This window comes from Myotis nattereri (genome assembly GCF_964212035.1).
Source record: "Myotis nattereri genome assembly, chromosome: X".
Lineage (NCBI taxonomy): Eukaryota > Metazoa > Chordata > Mammalia > Chiroptera > Vespertilionidae > Myotis > Myotis nattereri.
Genome location: NC_138078.1, coordinates 144,309,006 through 144,332,193, shown reverse-complemented (window position 1 = coordinate 144,332,193; position 23,188 = coordinate 144,309,006). Strand labels below are relative to the sequence as shown.

At 42.7% G+C, this 23,188-nt stretch overlaps 1 protein-coding gene across 4 annotated transcripts; it reads right to left on the bottom strand.

Moving 5' to 3' along the window:
* Positions 1-901: 901 nt before the first annotated feature.
* Positions 902-22,669, bottom strand: ALAS2 (5'-aminolevulinate synthase 2). 4 transcript variants are annotated; one of them, XM_081081191.1, is made up of 11 exons: positions 22,446-22,476; positions 18,191-18,291; positions 16,350-16,545; positions 15,584-15,706; positions 11,442-11,664; positions 10,706-10,890; positions 8,702-8,881; positions 5,297-5,461; positions 4,442-4,710; positions 2,908-3,070; positions 902-1,193 (listed from the first exon to the last, which is right to left on the bottom strand). In XM_081081191.1, the coding sequence occupies exons 3-11, from the start codon at positions 16,528-16,530 to the stop codon at positions 1,030-1,032; spliced, it is 1,653 nt and encodes a 550-aa protein (XP_080937317.1). In that variant the 5' UTR covers positions 16,531-16,545; positions 18,191-18,291; positions 22,446-22,476; the 3' UTR covers positions 902-1,029. The 4 variants fall into 4 exon arrangements, with proteins under 4 accessions (XP_080937317.1, XP_080937318.1, XP_080937315.1 ...); XM_081081192.1 differs by having other exon boundaries at positions 8,702-8,833; XM_081081189.1 differs by lacking the exon at positions 18,191-18,291 and having other exon boundaries at positions 22,446-22,669.
* Between the last annotated feature and the right edge of the window lie 519 nt (positions 22,670-23,188).

Here is a 23,188-nt window from a genome sequence, read left to right as displayed (position 1 = left end):
GTGGGTTGTATAGCTATCAACCAACACTTTACAACTGGTGTGTCTGACAACTGCCATAAATGGGTTATGGGATGGAAAGTAATGGGTCTCAGCTTTAGAGTTGCCAGCCAGGGTCAAGAATTGCACAAGTGTCAGGAAAGATTGCCTCATAGGCAAGTATCACTAGTTTACCCGAGTACGCCATGCAAATGTTTTCTGTGTCCTGTGACCTGGGAAGATTGGGAGCATTGCCTTGAATAAGTTGCTTTCTTTGGTCAAGCCTCTTTCTCACCTGGTAAAATGAGGCTGCTAAGTCCTGTTCTATAAGGTTTGGGAAGGAAAGGGTAATGGATTGAGGAGGACATCCATTCCTTCTGCTGGAAAGTAACTCCAAAGTTTTGGGGAACTACTCTTTTCCTCTAGGCAGATTGGTTTGAGCTGACTCAACCTCCTGGCTTCAGGGGCTACCTGAGGCTCAGGTGTCCAGGCCTACTAGTGAAGAGTCAATCTCAGGATTTTTGTTGAAACTATTGGTGAGAGCCATCCCATATAATAAAAGTTATTATGCAGATTGTCCCCTCAACCTGGAGTTCGACCAGGGGGCGGGGCTGGTTGGCCAACCACCCATGGTCCCTCCCTGCAGCCTGGCCCAGCCCCATTGGCTCCGATTGGGCGCAGGCTGGCCAGACCCCACCCATTCACGAATTCGTGCACCAGGCCTCTACTTTCAAATAAACCGAAGTGTCTCGGCTTTTTATCCAACTTACTTTGTAGTCTCCTCCTTTCTGGATTTCAGTTTCCCTATCAGTAAAATGGGGTCGGATCTACAAGTGATCTGTGGTTTACTGATGGCCCTGCCACTTGTCTTAGGGAGTCGGGTTTAGTGCAGTCATTTGTTCTCTATCCAACAGAGGGCAACAAATGCTGCAATTTGCTCTTTATTTGTTTTCAAAATCAAGTCAGCTGAAGGCACACAACAAAGCAAAGGACAGGAAGAGGCCCAGCCCTAAGTGAAGTGCAGGTGGCTGGGGATCCGAGGCAGCTGGCTTCTCATGCATAGGTGGTGACATACTGGGGCCCCATGTTTCCAAAGTAGGAGCGTTCCCACTCACTCATGAGCTCGAAGTGCACAGGACGGCGACAGAAATTGCAGGAAGCCACAGACACATCCTGGAGGGGCAGCCCCACCTCAGTCCAGGCCACCAGCAGCTTCTCTGAGATGGTGAGAGGAGAGGAGGGAAAGAATTGGTTAGATTAGGTTTTCTTAATCATTGTGTCACAGTACAGCTGTGCCAAATGTAGATTCCCTTCAACCTTTCAAGATGTCTTGGAACCAGAAGTAGATTCTGGTTTGTTCCAGTGTGTGTTATGAATGTTGCCATTTGTGAATGGGTGCTGTGATGTGTAAAAGATTGGCAAGCTCCTAATTTGACACAATTTATAGCTGTACTGGACTGGTACAAGACATGCTATGGCCCAAGAAGTGAAACCATTTACTTGGAAACTCCTAGCCTGGGGAGAAAAATGACACTGACAGTAACCACACAGTGTCACTGTTGTGACACGGGAACCTGGGGTGGGGAGTGTTTCTGGAGAGGGTGGGAACCCAGAAGAGAGAACCTGACCTCACTTTCAGAAATGCATCAGGTGTGTGCCAGGGCTCTGTCCATGGCTTTTTTTTCTAAATTTAATCCTTTTCCATTGATCTTTAGAGAGTGGAAGGGAGGGGGAGAGACAGACAGAGAGACATCAACTGGTTGCCACCCAACCAGGGCTGGGGATTGAGCCTGCAACCAAGGTACATGCCCTTGACCAGAATCTCACCCACGACCCTTCAGTCCACAAGCTGATGCTCTATCCACTGAGCCAAACTGGCTAAGGCTGCCCATAATTTGTTAAATGATCATTCCTTCGGTGATCTAATACATCTTTAAATTCATAAAGATGGATTTAAACACCATCTTTATGCTGATGATTCTCAAGTTTTCATCCCCATCCCAGACCACCCTCCTGAATTCTAGACTTGTATATTCAATTGCCTTTCAATATCTCTAATGTCAGGCCCCATGCTAAAAACTGCACCCTACAGGAATACAATAAACTTTAGGTGAATTGACTAAACTGCCATCTTTCAGGATAAAAACCAAGCTATTCAGTTAGCACTATAAATCAATCCAGTCCTTGTTTTTTATTGTCTTTTTGACATTCGCCTCCCCCACACGATTCCTACTATCCTGCATTCCTCTAACCCCTGCTTATTCTTTTTTAAAAATATTTTTTATTGATTTCAGAGAAGAAGGGAGAGGGAGAGATAGAAACATTCATGATGAGAGATAATCATTGATTGGCTGCCTCCTGCATGCCCCCTCTGAGGATTAAGCCTGTAACCTGATGGGGAATTGAACTGTGACCTGGTTCATAGGTCGACACTCAACCACTGAGCCACACCAGCTGGGCACCTCCTTATTCTTGATATATCCAAGACTGCTTCTTACCCTCTCCTCCTTGCCTTTCTTTATGTTCTTCCCTCTGCTAGGAATACCACTCCACACCCTCTTTATTCTCTTGGTTCAATACAATTCACCTTGAAAGACTCAGTTCAGGTGTTATCCCCACTAGGAAGCCTATCTTGAATCCCATATGTTGGGTCAGGCCCCTTCTTTCTGCTCCCACACATTCTACATGTACTGTCTTTGTTGAACTTTCACCTCTTGAAGTCATTGTTTGTATCTGCTATGGCCTCCTCAACCAAACTGGAGCCCTACAAGTCTAGGGACTGTTTTTTATCCACTTATGGCCCTAGTGTAGAGTCTGGCACACAATAGATGTTTCAGAAATATATTTTTTAAATGAATGGCATCCATTCTCTCAACTTCCTCAGGTCCTGGGGCTGAAAGGAGGGAAAGTGCAACCATGTTGAGGACTTACCCACAAAGTCTTCCATCATCTGAGGGCTGTGATGAGGGGAGGGTGCCAGGCGCAGCAGCTCCTCACCCCGGGGGACAGTTGGGTAGTTAATGGCCTGCACATAGATGCTATGCTTGGAGAGCAGGAGATCGCAGATCTTGCTATTCAGTGCTGCATCACCCACCTGGGCTCAGGAGAAAAGCCTGTCAATATCTGTCACCCTCTCCCCACTATCGCAGGTGGAGGGAACCAGATGAAGGAACAACACTGAATTTCTGAACATATTTTTTCATAAGGGCCTTAATCAGTGGCAGCTCCAGAATATCTCTATCAAGTAATTACTCAGAGGCACCAATCAAATTTTAAGGAGTGGGGTGGAGGTGGTGCTAGGAACCATGTCTTGAAGCTGTATGCAGAGCAAGCACATAGGTTTTATTTAGCTGGTATGTTAATTTGGATGGTTCTGGATAAGAAGGAAAATCTCTTAAGCACCCTCCATCTGGGATGCTGCCACTGGGTTAATTAAAAAACAACAACAACAGTTATTTACAAAAGCAATATTTCAAGGGAATGTTGGGTTGGTCCAAGGAGCAATGACTATTTCTTTCAACAGTCACATAAAAGTATCCTCCCTGCTCCCCTACTTACCGACACACAAATTGATGTTATTTAAGAAAGAAGAACATATATACATATATGTATAGTCTATGGACACAGATAATAGTGTAGTAAAGGCCTGGGGTGGGACAGGGGCTGGGTGGAGGGGGGCAAAGGGGAAGAAGGGGGAGACATCTATAATTCTGTCAACAATAAAAAAATAATAAAGAAGTCACAGTTAATTTTTAAAGGCAGCAAACACTCAAACATAGTTGAGGATCCAAAATAGCAGCTAGTCCCATGGCTTTTGATTTTGTATTTTCTGACTTCAATTCTCAATAAGAAATATATTTCATGATCATGCTATACACATACACATATGTACATACATGTGCTTATAGTCATATGCAAAACTGAAACAAATTTCCCATAAAATGAAACCCTTACTATATGTGATGCACATGTTCTTTGCTATTTTTTTTTTGTAAGCAACTATATTTATAGTCACGATACCATAGATGTGGTGAGTTAAGACAATGGCCATTCCTTAATAAAATACAAGCATTTTCATCATGCATAGTTTATCACAGTTTATAGGCTCCTTAAGAGGCAGTCTCTTTAAGAGGCTGGATGTTCAAGAAAGATTCTCATCATAACCTATTAAGGTGATGTTATGGCCCATGAATTGTCTTGATGCACAGTCTGAAAAACACTGAATTATATATAGGTCATGGATACTCAATATTGTGAGGGTCAGAACAGTCTAATAAGGATGGCTAATGCAAAAAAAAAAAAAAAAAAAAGAAGAAGACTGGCTAATCCAGAACGGCTGATAACTTTTCAAAAATGCTTAACAGGAAAGCAAAGAGTTGATGACAGGAGCAGGTGTCAGTTTGCTGGGTGTGGGAAGGCTCCCAGAAGAGAGAGGAGAGGGTGATGGAAAGCATGGGGCTCTCACCCGGATGGGAATGATGTGGCTGGGACAGGGGATAACAGGAAGGCCCCTGTCCATTAGTAGCTGGCGCATGTGCTTGACATTGCGCTGGTGAGCCCGCCTCAGTGCTTGGCCCTCCTCTCCCTTGAGGAGCCGCACAGATTCCAGAGCCCCAGAGAGCACCATGGGAGGCAGTGAAGTGGTGAAGATGAAGCCGGCAGCATAGGAGCGCACCATGTCCACCAAGTCACGGGTGCCGGCGATGTAGCCGCCCACACAGCCAAAGGCCTTGCCTGGAGACAGGGAGGAGGAAGATATGCACAGACCCCATTTTCATTCCTCAAAAGAATAGGATCAAACCCCAGGTAACACAAGGAGGTGCAGCAGAAGCTGGAGCTCCAGACTCCCTTCCCAGACCTCTGCTCATTTTTCCTGTTCATGACAGGAGAATTATTATCAGCAAGAGCTGATAATTCTGCTGCTTTGAGATAGGACTTTCAAGGCCTGCCATATGCAGTGGCTAGATAGGCAGGAGGTGGGTGGGGATCTTGAGCTGTTTAGGCCCAAAGGTGGAGCTCAGATGAAGCTTGGAGCTGGGATGGGAAAGGAGATTAGAACAACTCTCCACTTACTGAGGGGAACCTGGCTATTTGGCCCAGCTCAGGGGTCTTCTAAAAAAACCCAAAAAACCCAGATTTTATTAGCAACTCTGTAGTGAGGAGGGAGTGGAAGGAGGGAATCCAGGAGTTCCACAGCTGGGGCTGTGAATTCTACCCAAATAGCTTCTGCAGCTTTGGCGGAGGGGGTGGTGGAGAAAAGGATCTTACAAGGGCCTCCTTTCTGGGTTATATGTCGGAGAAGTCCAAGGCACTCACTCACCAAGAGTTCCAGAAATGATGTCAATCTTGTGCATGATTCCATCACGCTCCCCAATCCCAGCGCCCCGGGAACCATACAGTCCTACAGCATGAACCTCATCCACAAAGGTCAGAGCCCCATACTGGTGGGCCACATCACACAACTCCTCGAGGGGACAGATGGCACCTGAGCAAAGCCAAAGAATAGAGGTAGGAGATCATAACCCTTCCCCAACTCCATCTCCAGGGTGGAATTGGGACTCACAACTACCTTAGGACCACTTCAAACCTCTTAGTATGTAATAACTGCCTTCACCTCACACCCGCCCAAGCATGTGTGTGTTCTTTCTCCCTCTCCTTCTCCCTATGCCTCCCCTTCTCCCTCCCCTCCCCCTCTTTTAAAAATATATTTTTATTGATTTCAGAGAGGAAGGGAGAGCAAGAGATAAACATCAATGATTCAATGATGAGAGAGAATCATTGATCAGCTGCCTCTTGCACACCCCACACTAGGGATCGAGCCTGAAACCCGGGCATGGGAATCGAACCGTGACTTCCTGGTTCATAGGTCGATGCTCAACCACTGAGCCATGCCAGCTGAGCATTTCCTCCTCCTCCTCCTTGTGTGTGTGTGTGTGTGTGTGTGTGTGTGTGTGTGTTCTCCAGGCTATGATCAAGGCTTGCCTCTATTTCCTATTTTTACTTCATTTTGCCAATATATGTTCTCCTATTTATGTCATTTTCCAGCCTCTCTATGCTTCCTTCCTCCCCCGCCCCCCAAATCTGTGTATTTCCATTTAGGATTGGCACTAGCTTATGTGATACCTTTGTTTAAATAAATTGAAAAAAAAATCACCTTTTGCTCCAGATTAATGCCATTCTGATTTCAGATAACACTTATCCCCTCAGCCACGTGCTGTTGGCAGCTCTGGCAATATATTTATCCTTCACTGGTCCTCCCTCTTTCTATCTGTCTGGCTTTCTGTCACTATCTCTCTTTTTGTGGCATTTCCATCTTTGTTTTTATATCTCTATTTTTATGGCTCTGCCCTATTTTTCTCTCTCCCCTCCCATTCTTTCCTCCCTGTCTCCCTCCCTCCTTCACTTTCTCATTGTATCCCTTTCTGTCTACCTCTCTATCTCTCTGCTTTGGACTTTCTTTCCCTGTACGTGTGTGTGTGTGTGTGTGTGTGTGTGTGTGTGTGTGTGTTGCCTCTGTCTCTTTGTATTCTATGTATATCCATGAGAGTGTATTTCTCATCTCTGTCAATGTTATATGAGGGCACCTCCCCCCACACAGGCTTAGTCTCAAGCTATTGAATTGAAGGTGAATTAGAAGTGATTTGTAGGTTTCTCTTCATTTCCATACAGATTACCTTTTTTTCTATGTTATTCTAGACATCTTATATGCTTATAGTTTTTTAAAAATATATTTTATTGATTTTTTGCAAAGAGGAAGGGAGAGAGAGAGTTAGAAACATCGATGAGAGAGAAACATGGATCAGTTGCCTCCTGCACATCTCCCACTGGGGATGTGCCTGCAACCAAGGTACATGCCCTTGACCGGAATCGAACCCGGGACCTTTCAGTCCGTAGGCCGACGCTCTATCCACTGAGCCAAACTGGTTTCAGCATATATGCTTATAGTTTTTATAAGGTTTTCCAGTGGCTGTGAATCCCATATGCAGACTCTGCATATACAAGTATCCACACCTTCACCATCTCTGGAAACTACTGAGGTGTGGAAAATCGGAATACAGAAGAAACTTGATCACAGGGAAACAGGGACTCCAGGCCAGGATTAAAGAATGTGAGCAACTGGTGGAAACAACCACAGGAGATGGAGCCCAAGACAAATGGGGAAGTGTGATGGCTCAAGCATCTTTTCAATGAGAGAAATTCTGCCCTACGATCTACAGTTTAGGCAGAGTTTCCATCAAAAAATAAGGAAACAGCCCTGGTCAGTTTTTCTCAGTGGTCAGAGCGTCAGCCCACAGACCAAAAGGTCCCGGGTTCAATTCCCAGTCAAGGGCATGTTCCTTGGTTGCAGATTTATCCCCGTCCCTGGTCGGGGCTCCTGCTAGAGGGCAATCAATTGATGTTTCTCTCTCATGTCAGTTTCTCTCTCTCTCTTCTCCTTCTCCTCTCTCCCTCCTACTCTCTCTAAAAGTCAATGGGAAAGAAAATGCCCTGGAGCAAGTATTTAAAAATTTTTTTAAAAAGGAACCATTCACTTGCAAATGTAAGGAAGTAGGATGGTCCTAACATGGTTTCCACCAGAGAAATCATGAATTAGATTAGTCTCAGTAGTAGGAATATAATCATAGGATGGTTTTACTTTATTGCTAGTTATAGAAATGTGGCAGTGTGCACAATAAGTTCTGTACATATGTCAACTCATTTATTTCTCACAGCTACTCTATTATTATCACCTCTATTTTTCAAATAATGCAACTGAGACACAGCAATTAAGAAACCTGCTCAAGTTAAGTAACTTGTCATGCTGAGTTTTCAAAATGGATAGTCTGGTTTCACAGCCTGTGCATTACCATTACATGATGCTGATGGCATGTACGTTCGCTATATCAGAAACTCTCCTTTGTTTTAGTTGGAAAAGTGACAAACTGAAATGAAGTGAGGACCTCTTCCCTTCAATAAATCCAGAAGGCGAGGTCTAAAATACATGAGTTCTGCTCAAAGGGAGCAGCAATAAAATGATTTGAGCATTGTTTCAGTTGTGGGGGGGGAGGGGGAAGAGGCAGGAGGGAAAAGGTAATTTTTTCTATTTAGATCATAATAAATGGGATAACTTTTATTATCTCTAATTCTTACAACTAGATATTTTACCTTGGGGGAAACTTAGGCTCAAAGAGTTAGAGTTACCCAAGGTCATAGAGCAAGTAAGTTCCTGGAATTTGAACTCAGATCTGTCTGATTTCAAAACCTATTTTGACTCCAATGCTTCATACTGAACCTTGAAAACAATCTTCAGGCAATAATTTGTAAAATTTTCCATTGCACAAACCAGACACTGATGTCATTGATTTATACATAATTTATCATGGAGGGAGCACTTGTATGAAAGAATTAGAATCATTTTAGAATCAAGATAAATTGGAAGCTGCCTATGAACTTTAATTTCTTAATCCGTAAGATCACTATAATAGCTGCCTCAATCTTTTGGCACCTACTGGTTGTGTGATCTTAGGCAAGTTACTTCACTAGTTTGTGTCTCGCTTTTCTCATGTAAATGAATAGAAAGAATAATGGCACTTACCCCATAAAATTGTGAAGATTCAGTACATTAATATACATAAAATGCTAATAATTTTGCTTGGCATGTAATAAGCACTCTGTAAATGTTAGCTGTTATTGTTATCATGGTTTTTGTGAGACCAATGTTAGTAAACATAACACATATACATACCATCCATGGAGTGAACAGTCTCAAAGGCCACAATTTTGGGTGTCTCAGGGTTGGACTTCTTTAGAAGTTTCTCCAGGTGGTCAGGGTCATTGTGCCTGAAGACAAACTTGGCTGCTCCACTGTTGCGGATACCTTGGATCATTGAAGCATGATTGCCTGCATCTGAGTAAATCTCGCACCCTGAGGAACCAGATGCATAATTCTTAAATTTCTATCCCAGTATTCCTACTTTATCCTCAGGACCAATCTGGCAGGGACAGAGGGCCAACCCTTTCCTCCCGTTGAAGACCTGTATGACTTTCTGGTGAACCTGCCATGAAGGACAAGTAGACTGGAAGTTACTTAAGAGCAGGAACCATGCCCTAACCGGTTTGGCTCAGTGGATAGAGCATCGGCCTGTGAACCCAAGGGTCTCAGGTTCAATTCCGGTCAAGGGCACATGCCTGGGTTGCAGGCTCAGTCCAATGTGCAAGAGGCAGCCAATCAATGATTCCCTCTCATCATTGATGTTTCTATCTCTCTCTTCCTCTCTCTTCCTTTCTAAAATAAATAAAAATATATTTTAAAAAAAGAAATTATATTGGTCTAGGCTAGGATGGTTGCAGTGGAAATGGAAAGAAGTTGAATTGTAATGGTTGAGGAGGGGGTTCACTGGAAAAATTTCCAAGGATATTGGATTTAGTTGGGGTTATGTGTGACTTAAGAATAAGTTTCAGAGAAGCAGTGGTGATATTTATAGTGTGCCAAAGAATCAGCAGGAAGTGAGGAAGTAGCTAGCAAGTATGAAGACTTCTCTCAAGCAGTTTGCCAGTTATAAGGAGAGAGATAGGGCAATAGCTCGAGCATAATGAGGGAAAATGTTTTCTGTAAGATGCAAAAGACTTCAATATGATTAAAGAAAGGGAGAGGCTGAAGATACAGGGGAGAGTAAACTTATAGATCAAAGTTCCGGAGGAAGTAGAGGGGAATGGGACACAGAGCACCAGCAGCAAGATTTGTCAACAAGAAAAAGGGCACCTTTTCCATTATGATAGGAGAGAAGGAATGAGGAAAGGACATGTGAGGATGCTCATGTGGGTGAGAGTGAGGTGTAGGTCTAGGAGGGCTGAGGAGAATGGGAATTGGCAAAGCTACCCTGGAGACTTGGAGAACTGACCATGAAAACAGGATTGCCAGAGAGCATAGACAAGCTGATAGAAGTTGGGAACCATAAATTTTTAGTGGTTCCTGCCTGAGCAATTATATAAGCCCAGAATTGAGAGAGAAGGTGGAGAATTATATTTTTCCAGGGTTGGGGCTGTGATGGAAGGATGACAGCCAGATGAGTTCAGGATATTATTGGCTAAAGAATGGGAGAAAGGGAAGATGGGATGTTATTGACTAGAGAGTGGAAGGTGGGATCCAGATCGGATCCAGTGTACAAGGGAAGGGATTGGCTTTAGGCAGAAGAAGAGATGCACTTTCAAATTGTAAAAGGAAAGAATGAAAGAAGAATCAATGAATAATTAGAAAAAATTTTAGGTTTGGTGGCTGTAAGTTAAAAGAGTCCCTGTCTGGTGATTTGCACATGTGTGTGTGTGCGTGTGTGTGCGCGCGTGTGTGTGTGTGTGTGTGTGTGTGTGTGTGTGTATGATGTAAAATGTGAGGTAATTTGCTAAGAGTGAAGGAGGAGGTAGTCACAGGTTTTAGATGAGGGAAGAAAGTTTTGAAAATTGGATATGGGGGCATAAAAGTATTGTTTATGGCTATTAAGAGCCTAGTTGAGTTAGGGGGTGACAAATTTATTGTGTTACTCTTCTGTGAAGTTGGGCAGGGTTTCTTAGTAGTGGTCTTCAGCGTATGTGTGGAAGAGGAGAAAGGAGAGGACTGTAGTCATCCAGCGTTGAGGATATGCAAGGTGGGTAAGAAAGAAGGGCAAGGCGAGCAAGTGAACTCAGAATAGAGGGAAGGAGTAATGAAGACAGTTAGACTGTATGCTGTATAAAGCTTAGGCCATAGGCTTACCTGGCAGGATCTTGGCCAAAGTGAAGAGAGTAGAGTCATTGGCCACAAAGCAGGAAGAGAAGAGCAGGGCTGAGTCCTTCTGGTGCAGCTCAGCCAGCTCCTGCTCTAGCTCCACATGAAACTTACTGGTACCGGAGATGTTGCGGGTGCCACCAGCTCCAACTCCATGACGCTGCAGGGTCTCCCTAGTCAGGAAGAAACATAGGGGAGACAAGGAGAAGAAACCCTTGACAGACACTGAGGAACTGGGTAGGTTTCTCATGTGTTCTACCCAATGATGGGGGTCAATGATGACAGTGATCCTGTGTGAGCTGTGTCCTAAGTGACTAAGTAGAGGCCAGGATGGGGATGAACCTCCTTCTCAGGCTGAAGGCACTCGGGGATTAAGGGAGAATCTAGGTTAAGCTTGAGCAGCTTGAAAGACTTTCTAGAGGAGGTCATACACCATCTCTGTCAATACTCATTCTGCAGCCAGAATGAGAACTCATGGAGAGTGGGCTTGCTTGTTCTTCCATCCTCTCCTCAATAGCACTGTACACTCAAGAGTTTAGAAAACATGGTTTGTTGATTGATTTAGTTCCTATCTGAGGATTAAATATGCTGGAGGTCCTTGTACGACAGAGGTGGTGGGTGGAACCCAGGTTTCTACTGCCAGCTCTGCCTTTTCCTTCCACCTGTGGCTTTGGCTCTTCTCTGGAGTGTCCCCACAGCTCATGGCCCAGACCCTACTACTCACTGTGTAGCTTGCAGGACCCGAGGGTGACGGCTCATGCCCAGGTAGTCATTACTGCACCAGACAGACACATCCTTTGAGGGCACAGATGCTTCAGAGAAGTGTTGGGCAAAGGGGTATGCATCAGCCCAGCGGTTCACAGTCTTGAACACACGGTAGGTGTGGTCCCGTTTCTTCTCCATGATCTTGTCCCTGAAAAACTGGTCATAACCAAAGACATGGTTTCCTGCAGGAGTAGAGATGGGGATGAAAAGAATTCATTTAAAATCACTTTTTGGCAAGCCTGCATTTTATTTATACAGTTGATTTTGCCTTCTCTATTTTTCTTTCCATTTATTTATGTATTTGATCAGTCATTAACTTACTGGGCCACATTAACTCTCCACTACTTAATTCAACCATTCTTTTGCTTACTCATTCACTCAGTAATTTATTCATACATTCACTCAGGATTTCTACCCTTGTGGTTAGTGTAGAAGCCTCATTAGAATTACTACTTCCAGTGTCAGTGGAAAGAGTATTGACAGATCTAGTTTTAAGTAATTACCTTGCCACTTTCTACTTATGTGACCTTGAGAAAGTCATGAATTCTCTCCCTTAGTTTCAATTTCTTCATGTGTAGAATGAGGCTAATAATACCTTCTTGAAGAATTGGGATCATCTGATTACACACAAAATGTAATACACCTAAAATAATACCTTCACATATTAATATTATGAGTAAAAGTAATAGTATTAGTGGTAATAATAATAATAATAATAATAATAACAACTATTTGATTATATTATTATAGCCAATATTTAATGACTGCCTATTATTTGTAATGCTCTGCCTTATGAACTTTATAGTTATTATTTTATTTATTTCTCACAACAACCCCATGTGGAAAGTTCTAGTAGTATCTTCATTTTACAAATGAGGAAACCAAGGCATAGAGAGGTTAGGTAACTTGATCAAGGTCATACAGCAAGTAAGTGGCCTACCAGTAACTGACCACAGCTAATACACAATGGGGCAATCCTATTTTCAGAATAAATTGAAATAACATATGCCAAAGGGCTTGTTAAACTCTAGAGCTCTATACATGAGACAGAAATCATGATTGTTGCCAATGGTAACTTATGAGGTAGGGGTGTGTAACACTGATAACATTTTTACTGCAAGGATGTTTGAAAATATGTATCAAAAGTTTTTAAAAGAGGGGGGGTAGAGGGTACACATATGTAATATCTTAATCAATAAAAAATATTAAAAAAAAAAGAAAAAAAAAGTTTTTAAAATGTGCCCATGGCTCAGTGGTTGAGCATCTACCTATGAACCAGGACATCAAGGTTTGATTCCAGGTCAGGGCACATGCCCAGGTTGTGGGATTGATCCCCAGTGGGGGGCGTGCAGGAGGCAGCCAATCGATGATTTTCTCTCATCATTGATGTTTCTATCTCTCTCTTCCTCTCCCTCCCTCTCTGAAATCAATAAAAAAATATAAAAGTTTTTTAAATGCACAGACTGACATACCTACAGAAACTCTGTAGCACATTTGACAAAAATGATTGATATCCAGAATTTGTTTTTATACATTGAAACATTACTATGAACAACGTTCAGCCTAGTAGAAAAGTAGGCAAAGACTATAGACAGAGAATTCAATAAATGTAGAAAAAGATGCTTCATCAGGGAAAAAACAAACTGCACAAACATGTTTTCACTATCAAATTGATAAAGATTTATAAGTTTGATAATATCAAGTGCTAGAGAGGGTGTGAGAATGTGGATACTTTCTGTGATCACTGGTGCATCACTTTGGAGGGCTAATAGGCAATATTTATTAATGCTGAAAATGTACACACCCTTACACCCCAAGAATGTCTACCTCTTAGTTTCTATTCTAGAGAAACACTTACCTATGTGTATGAAGAAATACATTCAATGATGTTTGTTGTACACTGTTGGTTATAGGAAAAATTGGAAGCAACCCAATAGAGGAGTAGATAAATTATCTCAAGTATATTCATACTAAGTCTAAGATAATCTACAAATTATATTTGGGTACATTTATATGAATGGAACATCAACATACAATATAAATTGAAAGTATATGCACAATAAAGTGGAAACAATAACCTGAAATATAGGTGCTTGATTAACGGAATGATATTGCATTCATGCTACAGAACATACTTTGACCTTTTTTGTGTGTGTGCTTCCCCCTCATTATTATTATTACCTATCATGGAAATAGCCACATAGATGCTTGTCTGAGACTGTCCTGCCCCTGATACTGCCTCTCGCGATACTGACTGCCTCTTGCATGCTGGTTGCCTCTCGCATATTGGCTGCCTCTCATATACTGGCTGCCTCTCGCGACACTGGCTGTCTCTCATGATACTGGCTGCCTCTGGCATACTGGCTGCCTCTTGGGATACTGGCTGCCTTGACTCAATAATTATTATGCAGCTCTATGTTTAGAGACATGGAATGATGCCCATGACATATGGGTAAGTGAACAAAGCAAAATAACAAACTCTGGGTAGAATAAGATCACATTCTTAATAAAAACATATGTGGAGGAGAATGTAGGATGCGTGTGTGTGTGTGTGTGTGTGTGTGTGTGTGTGTGTGTTTAGTCATAGAAGAATATCTGGAAGAAAACAACAAAAAATAATGGTGGATTGTGGAGCGCTGGTTTCAATTTTGCTCTTTATACTTTACTGTATCTGTTGGAAAATATTTTACAGTGAATCATATTCCTTTTATATTAGGATAATAAAACAAATTCCATTATGAAAATGAATATAAACAAATACAAAAGAGGAAAAAGGCTCTATGAAGGGTGGGTGTTTCTGAGGGAAGCATGGAGAATAAATGATAGGAATAAACATTTAATGAGGCCTCATAACAAGCTAGAAATATGTCCACTGAAACAGGTACTAAAATCCCACTGATCCAGATCCAGCAAGTTCCAGCATTAAAATTTAAACTCACACTCCCTTTGATTTCAAAGTGCTTCCTTGCCATTTCCCCTAGAGTGTTAGAAGCCCTTTCAGCACTCCTTCCATATTTCTACCTCCTTTATTTCCACCTCAGCAAATTCACTAGCCATGTTGTTGTGTAGCAGGTATGGGACTTTCCCTGAAATTTGCTCTGGTTCCTGGGGACTAGAGAATAGATTCCTCAGGCTGGTTGAAGCCAGGGAGCTGGGTAGGTCTGAAAGGGGGCGTGGAATACATAGGCTATGCGGGGGAAGGGAGGCAAAGAAAGCATGTGTAGTCATTTTTAACTCCAAGCAAAGTATATTAATTCAAGTTTATGAAGTAAGGAAGCCCTCTGCAGAAAGAAAAAAATGTTCTACAAAGTGAGCACCTATTTATCTCCCCAAGTGGAGCCTCCTGTGTCAGGAAACCTTCCACAATGTGAATCACATTTCTCTCCACTAGAACTTTCCCTTAGGTGAGGTAACTGGGGCAAGTTACCCTGGGTTTTCCATGTGGGAGGTAGATGAAGCACAGTGTATCGTACTGTTCTTTTCTGAATGTCATTAAGATTTGATTTTGAAATTTTTATCCTTAATGATCTCGCAAAAGGGCCTATGAAAGATGTCAACAATACAACCATCTCTCAAGTGTGATTATCTTGAGCGATCTGAACCATTTGAGTTGACCTGGGGCTCCATAAACTTGGATAGTATGTACCTGTTTCCAACACTTATTCTTTCATGCAAATCCAGATTATCAGTGTGGCATTAATTAAATGTGGGAGCCCCGCCTCTTGGGATTCATTTAGCTACTTGGAAGAGAAGAGGCAGAACTCTAAAGGGAGAAGGAGTTTGAGGCAACAGGTACCAGATTAAGTATATTCAGGGAAGAGGACAAAATAGCAGCCCTAGGCCCTATAGACCATGTTCCCCAAGAATGGTATTTTAAACTAATGGCTAAAATTTATAGGAACCTGTGCATTTGTGTGTATTGGGGAGGGTGCATTTCAGTGCACAGTCTAAGCTATTGCCTACCATGGTTCCCCTAGAAAGACTGGACTCTCCATAATGGGATGTATAGTAGCTGCCCTTGGAGTAGCCTAGCTCAGGACTGTGGTGAAGTGAGTTCAAGTGTTAGGAGTAGAGGTTGATGAGATGGAACTTGACTCCAACCTGTCTTGAAAGTCTTCACATCCTCCTGGACTTCTGGGGCCGCCTTCTGCACAATCTTGCTCTTCCCATCCTGGAGTTCTGACAGCATGAAGGGACAGTGGCTCTTGGCCCAAGATGGAGAATCTATGCAAAGATAGGAGAGTAAGTGGCAGTGCATTTTTAACCATAAATTCAATTTAACAATTATTGCTGAAACCTACTATAACCCAACGTGCCATCGGGCTACGGTAGAGACACAGAGATGGATGAGTCTGGTCCCTATGCTAAATCCCTGTGATGAGAGCTCTTAAACTGGCAGGAATGGCACCCACTGAAGACACATTATAAATAGTGCTGGGAGGGGACGGAAAGCCTAGAAAGTCTAGAATAGGGAGGACACGTGACATAGAATTGGAATTGGACAGGCTGGAAATCTAGGCAGGCTTGACAGAAGAGATGATGCCCAAGTTAAGTGTCTCATGAGAAATATGATACACTCTGGTAAAGGGCGTGGAAGAGGATCATTTGATAGGAATGAAGGCACAGAAGCTTCAGATAATAGAGTTGATCTAGGCAATTTTAAGTAATTCAGAGTGACTGGAGTATGTAGAGTATGAGGGGAGATGTTGGCAGAAGTCAGATCCCAGCTCCTTTTAGGCCAGCTCATTCTTCCTTAACTCTTTTCACATAAACCCTACCAATCATTAGGCAATGATGAATGGTATGACTTGGGACCTTGTGTCTAGAACCCAGACATTCTCCCCATTTTCCAGTAGCTTCTTCTTACCTCCTCCAGCCTTGGTTGCCTTAAGGTGGATTTGAGAACAGGTTGGTCCTTGGGTGGTCAGGATGGGACAGCATCCATTACCAAAAAGAAACTGGTGAGTCTTAATCAGCTTGCCCAGGGGGCCTGAGGGACCCCGGGCAAACACAGGACAGCGTTGTAGCAACATGACTGCTGCCACCATCTTGAGCCCGAAGTCCTGCAGAAGATGTGGAAGAGATGAGATCTCATCATGAAGGCCTCGCCAAAAGCCAAGGGTCTTTCCTGGATTTGATTCTTTGTCTTTAGCTTCCTACCCAATGCTTGCCCTTATTGTCCTTTCAGGGTAAGAGCTTCCCCAATGTTAAAATGTATGAATAAGGCATCAAAGAGGAAGAAATAGGAAACTAGCTGTTAAGCAAAGAGGTGAAGGAAATAGTTCCAACTGGAGGTCAGAAAGCCTGTCATTGAAGTGTGACTGTTTGTGGCCAGGATGGGAGTTGACAATCCACTAACTCTGTGAATCACTGCTAAAGGCCAAGAATTTAAAAAAAAAAAAAGCCTCAGCCCAGTGGAGATTCAGCTTGAAAATACACAAAGATACCATTGATCAGGGCTTCTGAGCCTCATCCCAGAGATTTTCCTGAGCGGGCCCAGGCAGAGAGGGAAAAGGAGTGTGAGGCCACAGGTACCAGATTAAGTATATTCAGGGAATAGGACAAAATGGCAGGCCCTAGGCCAGTAATGGTGAACCCTAACTTAACTCTGGTGCCATGTCACATATAGAAATTTTTTGATATTTGCAACCATAGTAAAACAAAGATTTATATTTTTGATATTTATTTTATATATTTAAATGCCATTTAACAAAGAAAACTCAACCAAAAAATGAGTTCGTGTGTCACCTCTGACACGCGTGTCAGAGGTTCACCATCACTGCCCTAGGCCCTACAAATCATGTTTCCCAAGAATGGTATTTTGCTGTTCTTGGACTTGCTTCTGTATTTTGGAAAAGCACAGATCGAGAAGGGGGTGAAAGCAAGACTCAAGGGGCCTGGGGAACAAGTCTATGGGTGAATGAAAGAGATGGAGGCTAAGACAGAGGAGAGAAAGGGGACAGAGAGAAGATCATAAAAAACACACCAAGTACATATAGTAGGCGTTCAATAAATATTTGTTGAATTTGGGAGTAAACTAATGAGTGAACAGAGACTCAAATGGAGAAAAGAGGAGAGTAGGGAAAGAGTCAGGAGAATAGAAAAATTAGGAAAGATAAAAGAAGGAAAGAGTAAAAGGAGACATATGTAATACTCTGTAATACTTTAAGCAATAAAAAATAAATAAAAAATAAAATAAAAAAAGAAGGAAAGTGAGAGACAACAAATGTATAGTCATGGTAGTGGAGTGAAGAGTACAGAAATTGTGAAAGAGAGAAAAAGATAAAAGCCAGACGGAAAAGGGAGGGTAGAGATAAGAACAAGGAGAAGAGGACTGCTCCAGAAAAACAGAGGACAAGAGGATGATGGGAAATACAGAAGAATAGGGAAAGAGACTGAGCTCAGAGAACAAGAGGAGGGAGAGAGAGAGAGAGAGAGAGAGAGAGAGAGAGAGAGAGAGAGAGAAAGAAGAAGAAGAAGAAGAAGAAGAAGAAGAAGAAGAAGGAGGAGGAGGAGGAGGAGGAGGAGGAGGAGGAGGAGGAGGAGGAGGAGAGAGAGATATTAGTGAATGAGAAAGCAGAGGTAGAGGCAGAGACAGAAGGACACAAAAGAGAAATGAGGACAACCCTAGCCAGTTTGGCTAAGTGGATAGAGCATAGGCCCACGGACTGAAGGGTCCAGGGTTCAATTCCAGTCAAGGGCATGTACCTTGGTTGCAGGTTCCCCCGGCACTGGTCGGGGTGTGTGCAGAAGGCAACCAATCGATGTGTCTCGTTTTTCTCTGTCTCTCCCTTTCCCTTCCACTCTCTCTAAAAATCAATGGAAAAATATCCTGAGGTCGGGGTTAACAATGAGAGAGAGAGAGAGAGAGAGAGAGAGAGAGAGAGAGAGAGAGAGAGAAATGTGGACAGACCAATGAGCATAGAGGAATATACAAAGACTCAGAAACCTGAGAGTAGGAATGGAGAGAATTTAGCAGGGGCAGAGAGTCAGTCAGGCACAAAAATAAAGGAGAAAAGCTGTCAGAGATTGTGAGGATGGAAGAGAACAACTAAGAACAAAAACAGATCTAGAGACAGAGAAACATCGATCAGATGCTCAAACCTCAGAGGGAAGGTAGGGGAGGGTGGGGGTAAGGGGAAGAGATCAACCAAAGGACTTGTATGCATGCACATAAGCATAAGCGATGGAAGCAGACAACAGGGGGTGAGGATGAGGGCAAGATTGGGGAGATGAGGGGACAACGAGGGGGATAAAGACACATTTGTAATACCTTAATCAATAAAAAAAAATAAAAAAAAGAGTTCAGGGAAGAGGAGCTCGGCCCTGTTGAGGGAGATGAGACAGAGACAGAGTGACAGAAGGGAGTAGAGACAAGATAAAACAATAGAGACAGAGAGGTGGTTAAGGTGGGTTGGGGGTTGATATGAGGAAGGGCTGAGAGAAAGACAGCTAGAGAGAGCAAGAGGGAGGAACAGATGAAAAGAAAAAGGACCAACTGGATACCCAGCATCAGAGGATCAAGAGATAAGATATGGGACAAGACTATAGGAAAGATAGAAAAGAATGTGGAAAGACTAAGGCCTTGGCATCACCAGGAAAACTACTGGGTAGAATCTAACAGCACCTCTATGCTATTAGATATAGGGTCTTACGTTGTAAGGGACAAGTGAACAGAAAGAGCTCATGGCCCTGTTCTCATATGGCAACCTCCTTCACCTCTTACCGAGCAACACCTTCCCTTCCAGGTCTCACAAAGCAAGCATGTGCTCCCTAACTCACAAAGCAATCTCTTCCCCTTGTTTCACCCTAGAGCACCGTCTAACTCTCACAGGCTGTCATAGGAGCAGAGATTAGTAGGTGGGGCAGGGTGTGTAGGCCTTGAAATTGGAAAAAGTCAAGGGGTGTTTAAAGGACTAAATGAAACTCATCATGTTAAGCTTTTAAGACAGTGCCTAGCACATAGTTTTCAATAAATGGTAGCTTTTCTTATTGCAATTCTAGCTCTCCAACTCCCTATCGGACATTCTTGAAAAGTCACTTCCCCTCTTGATCTCAGCTTTCATCAGCTGTCAAATGTCAAGTATTTATGCCTACCTCATGTGGAAGGTAATGTATTGGGCCCAATGCCTACGTTGTATCTGGAGATATGAGTTTTTCTTTCCCTTCCTGCCTGCAAAGGCTAAAGTACTTGAGGCTGAGCCTGCAGACCACAGATAAAGCTCTAAGAGTTTATCGCCACTGAGGTATGACCGCTCCCCAGATGAGACCAGGGTGTGGGAGAGAAGAGGAGCTCCTTTCTAGAATCACGCCTGAGCATCTGGCTTGGGGCTGACTCTGGCTATTGGTGGTGAGGAGGGGTGGATCACCCAGGGAGAGGAATGCAAAACAAATAGCTAGGTTCCAGGCTCTTCGAAATGCTTTTCTCCAATATCAACACTGAAAGTAATGACAACAGTGGGACATGTAATAGTAAGGAGAGCCTCGAAGATCAGAAGCAAAGTCAAGTCCTGCTTTGGGATGATGGTGAATTAAAGCCTACTCCCATTCCCTTGTATAAAAATGGAAAAAGTGCAATACACTCATCATCTCTTAAGGGGTTTTGGCTATGCTGTTCTCAGGGACCTAGAAAAATATAGACTACTTCTTGGAATTTGTTGAACTATCACGTTCTTTCAAGTTTCAGTTCCAATTACTCTGTTCTCTTACTCTTTTCTTGGAATTTGTCCCACCTCACTCTGTCCATCTTTATGACCCAAAAGTATGCAGTATATTTACCTTGGATTCTGTTTACAATCCACCCCATTACCCATCATGAAACTGGAGTGAGTAAAACTGAATAAAAGAAGTCTTTTAGCGATTTGGGGTATTAAAAGCACAGCGCCTGGAGCCAGACTATTTGGGTTTGCATCCTGGCTTTACCTCTCACTAGCTCTGGGACCTTAGAAAAATTACATCTCTGCTCTGTGTCTTATATCTGTAAAATGTAGATAATAACAAGGACCATCTACTTCACAGGGATGTTGTGAAGATTCAGTAGGGTAATCTATATAAAGTATATAGAAGAGTGTCTATTCCATAGTAAACACTGAAAAAGTGTTAGCTATTATTTTTGCTTTCTACATTTTCTATGTAAGGAAAGTGAAGGTACAGCCAAGGGAAGTTACATCATGAATATATCGGACCAGGTCTCAAAAATTGATTCTTATCCCAACCCTCATTCTTGCCCTTATTCTATTATAATTTATTATGTGAATTTGGGTCCTGTACTTTCTCTCCCTGGGCCTCAGTTTCTCCACAGACAGTGGACTAGATAATTTCATAAAATCCATCAGATTCTAATAGGCAAACACTCATACAGTACTAACTGCTGGAAATACTTCACATGAATTAACTTATTTGATCCTTGTAACTCTGCAAGGTAGACACTAATGACAACTTTATTTCAAAGATGATGGAACTGAGGCTCAAAAGAATTAAGTAACCTGTCCGGATCACGAGTTAGTTAAGTAGGAGAACCAAGATTTAAACCTGGGGAATCTGGTTACAGATCCTACTAACTTAACCACTGTGGATCTGTGATTTAATTATTACTACATGTATTCTTGACTGAGAGCTCAACTCCAGAGGTCAATCCCCTCTACTGTACTAACAGGCTCCTTTCTGGAATAGTTGAATTTGAAATGTAACCAATGCCTTTACCAAAGAAACATATTTCTAACTGAAGTAGAATTTCAGGCACCGGTGAACATTCATTCATTCATTCATTCCACCACTTAATAACTTATGCACCCATTGTGTGGCAATCCTTGCCAAGGGTCTTATTAAAACAATGCTTTTATTCAAAGACATAATAGTGACAGATCATTACTAGAAGGTTTTCCCTGTACCTTAAAATCATCTCTCATGTCAACAGCCAATCTGTAGTCCCTGATATCAGAAGGGTCAACCACAACTCAACCCTAGCAGAGAGCCAGAAACCACTAATGGTAGCATTCCTTGCCCCCTCTTTCCCCTTGGTGGCCTGCTTTGTAAGAATAGGTTAGGTCTGGAGTAGATGTGGACACTTAATTACATGAGTTGGAAGCATCAGGTTTTACTCCCCTTCCTAGCACCCTCTCTCCATCATGAAAGAATCATGGAGAATTTTAGATAACAGGAAGCAGAAATCAGAAATTCTTAAAAACAGAAAAATTTAGAAGACCACAAAATTAAAAGAAGCCATGGAAATCATAGGCTAAGCTCCATTTTCAGAGGGTCTCACAATGAATTGGTGTGAGAAAACAAATCTATTGACTTTCAGCACAGGGCTCTTTCAGTGACACAGCATTCCTCTTTCACGGTTCCCCCTTATTTCTACTAATTATCCATCTCTCAATTCCTTCAAATCTTTCTCCAATTCATTATTCCCATAATCTCTACATGCCCTGTTTTCTCTTCCTACTTCTGTCCTCCTAGGCTCTGACTCATAGATCTATGCTGCAGCTAAGCAGAGAGAAGGAGTCAAAGTGAGAGAGGAATGGAGAATTGCTGGAAGAAATATCAGGACATCTTTCTGGGAGAGAGAGAAGTAGAGGAAGAGAGAGACAGAAAGACAGAGACTGAGCAGAATAGAAGGGAGAGAGAGAGAGAGAGAGAGAGAGAGAGAGAGAGAGAGAGAGAGAACACAGACAGCATTCAGACAAAGAAGGGAAAATAAGAGAAAGCTAGTGTGTCAGAGAGAGATGAACTGAAGTAAGTGACCTTGAAAACTAACAAAGGAGAGGAAACAAGGAGGGAAAGAAAAAAAAGTTAAAAATAGGGAAAAGCAGGAAAATACATGGGGGGAAGGGGAGAGGAAATGACAGAGAGACAGATTCTAAGAAACAAAGTCAGATCTAGCCAGGGCAGAGAGTTAGCATGTGCAGCCTTTAGGTGGGCAGACAGACCAGAAAGAGGGCACCAGGATGAAAGTCACTCTTACCTGTTGCCCTGCACTGAGGACGAACGAACGACTGGGTGGATGCTGTGGGTCAGGACCTGGCATTTATCCCTTCCTCCTTGGCTCAGCTCCACCCACCCCGCCTTCTGCTGGCCTGGCTTTGCATTGGCCCCAAAGGTATCTTAGGCCCTTCTTAGAGATAAAACCCAATGTAGTCCTCTCTCTCCCAGCATTAGCTCTCCCCTTTCTATTTTCTTTCTTTCTCTTCTTCCTCTGATGCAGTAAAATGATCTTGCTGGACTTTGGAATCAGATCATCCATATATAGCTAAGGCACCTTGAGCAAAATTACCTCTCTGACCCTCAGTTGCCTCAGCTATAAAAGGTGGGCAATAAAACTCAAAAGCAACTGTAGCATGAGTAGGAAGGGCTCTCTCTAGCAGTCAGCTTCCATAGGTGACATCTTGGTCATTGTAACAATTCAATAGCATCACATACAGAAAACACTAAACACAGTGCCTGGTCCAAAGAGTAACAATGTTAAGTGCTTATTATGCACCAGACCCTTGGTTAAGTGCTTTACATGAATTAATTTAGTTTATCCTCATAAGGACCTTACAAGGTAGGTATTATTATCCCCATGTTACAGATGAAGAAACAGGCTAAGAAGATGAGGTAGCTAACTGATAATTAGCCAGCTAGTAAGTACATAGCCCAACTATGAACCCAGGCAGTTTGCTTTCAGATCCATACTTTTTTTGTTTAATCCCTTCACTTTTTTTCACC